Source organism: Laetiporus sulphureus (genome assembly GCF_001632365.1).
Source record: "Laetiporus sulphureus 93-53 unplaced genomic scaffold LAESUscaffold_22, whole genome shotgun sequence".
In the NCBI taxonomy this organism is placed as follows: domain Eukaryota; kingdom Fungi; phylum Basidiomycota; class Agaricomycetes; order Polyporales; family Laetiporaceae; genus Laetiporus; species Laetiporus sulphureus.
The window spans coordinates 457,245-460,023 of NW_024468531.1; the positions used below are offsets into that span (position 1 = coordinate 457,245).

Here is a 2,779-nt window from a genome sequence, read left to right on the forward strand (position 1 = left end):
TCACTTTTGGTGGAAAACGCTTCGAATTATCCTCATATGAAGTTGCACCGATCTCCACACACCGAATCAATATGTCCGACCATCCAGACGAGTTCTTCCTATATCATAAGATGACAGATCTCGCCAAATCACCGAAAAGTTCCTCAAATGAAGCGGCAGGATGGGATATTTATGCAGCAGAAACACATGAAATCCCCCCGCATTCACGAGCTGTGGTAGGAACGGGAGTCACGATTGACCCTCCCAAACATACCTATACATGAATAGCTCTACGCAGCGGACTGGCTGCATGAGGAATTGATGTGGGTGCAGGAGTCGTCGATCCAGATTACACTGGGGAACTCAAGGTCGTACTAATCAACACAACAGATTTTGTATTTTCGGTCAAGCCGGGAGATAGAATAGCCCAAATAATCTTCGAGTATTATGCAAAAGGGCTTCCCTCCCAAAGCTACCAACCGTTGCGAGCAACTAGAAGGGGTAATAAAGGTTTTGGCTCCTCGGGACAATGAGCCTTGAGAGGGGGGTAGTGTCACAGATTTTCGCCACAAAGTCCGCACGTGACTTTTCTCACACCACAGATCACGTGCTTCACCAATATCTCATGCCACTCAGCCACAGACACGACACGTAAAGATCAGGTGATAGTCCACATCACATGTTATGGTCCAGACCCGTGGATGATACGGTCGGACCTGTCTATTCCAGGATACAATAGAGGCACCCATTTGGGAACAAAGGGAACAAGGACTATTGTTATGCATCAGCCTTCCACTTCCTATTAGTTTAGCCAGAAGCCTAGATAGGTATGATGTTCACACCGGAGAACAAAAGGGAAACCAAGATAGGCACGATGTGCACACGCATTACTGCGGCAACCATCGATCTTCCCACTTATTGTTCTACTTCCGGACATCCTATTGTTTCATGTATGGCCATTTGCTTATACCCGTAGATAGGTAGCTTAGGTAAGATAGCCCGCTGTATGTGTATATAAGACCAGCCATGTAGGGGACGAAACCTCAGATTGTTTCTCCTCGTCTACTACCTATAGCACTCACTGAGCTCACCAGCTCCTTCATATATCTCTCACCCCTCCCTGCGTCTGCCACATTGACCAGTAAGTCAACAGGCTCTTGCACCACATAGGGTTCAGGGGGATACTTTTGGGATCAGGGAGATCAGGGCGGCACATTCCACGTGACTGTCCTTTTTTGTCTCTTTGATCTCTTGTCCAGTGTTACCGTGACAATGGTCCAATGAGTTCCTTTTTGAGCAAGTGGCCTGGTGTCATGTGATCAACTTCTGACAACTTCTAAATAGGGCAAGTGGCCAGTGTCACGTGACTGGGTGGCTGAATCATGGACGCTTGGTGGTCATGTGGTAGACATAGTCATATCTGCAATGTATGTGGTGGTATTGTGCTGTTTGTCCAAGTATCCACTTTGTGAGATTAATATAAAGGTTGGTGTCTGAATAACCACTCAAATGAGGATTTTAATGGTGCAAAAAGAAAGGTGCCACTTAATACTGTGACAGATCAACTGGTAAAACTTGAAGGTAGGAAATACCTTTTCTCAATAAAACTCAACAACAGCTTTCTCACCTTCATGGATCAGTGGGTGATCTCCTTGACTTTGCTCACATATCTGAGCACTGCCAGTGAATTGCAGAACAGGCCGTGTAGGGCATTGATGCTCGAAATCATTAAAGGAATCATGAGTGTTGTGCTGAATGGGAATGTCACCTGACACGATAGATAGGCCGATTCATTGAAAGAGAGCAGGTATCATGCATGTGACATAGACTGTCCCGATGAAGGCTAACTCCATACCACTTATTATTCAAGTTCTGTTTAAGAAGAAACTTGAATGGCTAATGCCTAAAAGCTCCCATGACACGTGGAGGTGGCTGAATCATGAGGTTGACAGTTGATGTGAGCCAAGGTCACGTTCGCACTAAAGTTGGGTCAGCACAGTTCACGTTCAGTGCATCCAGCTGTTTGTTATGCAAAACCAGATATTCTGTATATAGCAATTGCCTCTTTTGCCAAATCGTTCAAGAATCATCTGCGATGACCAGAACTGTCCGATTAAATTCATCTATAAGCACATCAAGCCCATCAGCAGTGTGAGTTTGGCAACTGTAGATGATCTCGATGCAAAAAATTGGCACGTTCCATAAATTGGGAAGTTGCGAAACTAAGGTGGGCAGGTAGGAGAGTGGAAATAGAAAGGAAATGCACAAAAAAGGCAGCGGGCACTCAGAGCATAAGGTTGGTCTTACGCACGTGATGTAAACTGAATCAAGTCATGTATTGACAAGAGCGAGTACAGCGCAAAGTAGAAGAAAGACCAAGACTCTAGCTACAGTTGAGCATAGATATATTTTGATCCACCGGCATCTCCTGGGTGGCTTGCTAGTCCTAAATGGCAGTGGTGGTGGTGAGCTCGTCTATGCCCTTACACTGTCATGGCACGCCGATGACAAAGATAGACAACTCAAAATAAGAGTCCCCTTGAGGGTCTCTGGGTGAAAGCCTACAGTGATGAACTGTGGTGATACAACGTGCCCACTGATGAGGCCGACTTGCTGTCTGCGAGGTAAGACTTACTGGCAGGGCGATCGACACTATCACAGATATGAGAGTGAATATGAATGTATAGCACACTGAGAGTGTTATGAAGCATTCCCTGCTAGAATGTTCAGAACCACGTGTGCTTTCTCACACGTACTAGTCCACAACGTGGACAGAGACTTAGATACCAAATATACCTAA

At 45.6% G+C, this 2,779-nt stretch overlaps 1 protein-coding gene across 1 annotated transcript; it reads left to right on the top strand.

The window, feature by feature from the left end:
• Positions 1–71: 71 nt before the first annotated feature.
• On the top strand, positions 72–357 carry LAESUDRAFT_759711 (uncharacterized protein; the record flags this gene model as incomplete). The annotated part of the gene is made up of 2 exons (XM_040912625.1): positions 72–215; positions 268–357. The coding sequence occupies 2 exons, from the start codon at positions 72–74 to the stop codon at positions 355–357; spliced, it is 234 nt and encodes a 77-aa protein (XP_040763916.1).
• Between the last annotated feature and the right edge of the window lie 2,422 nt (positions 358–2,779).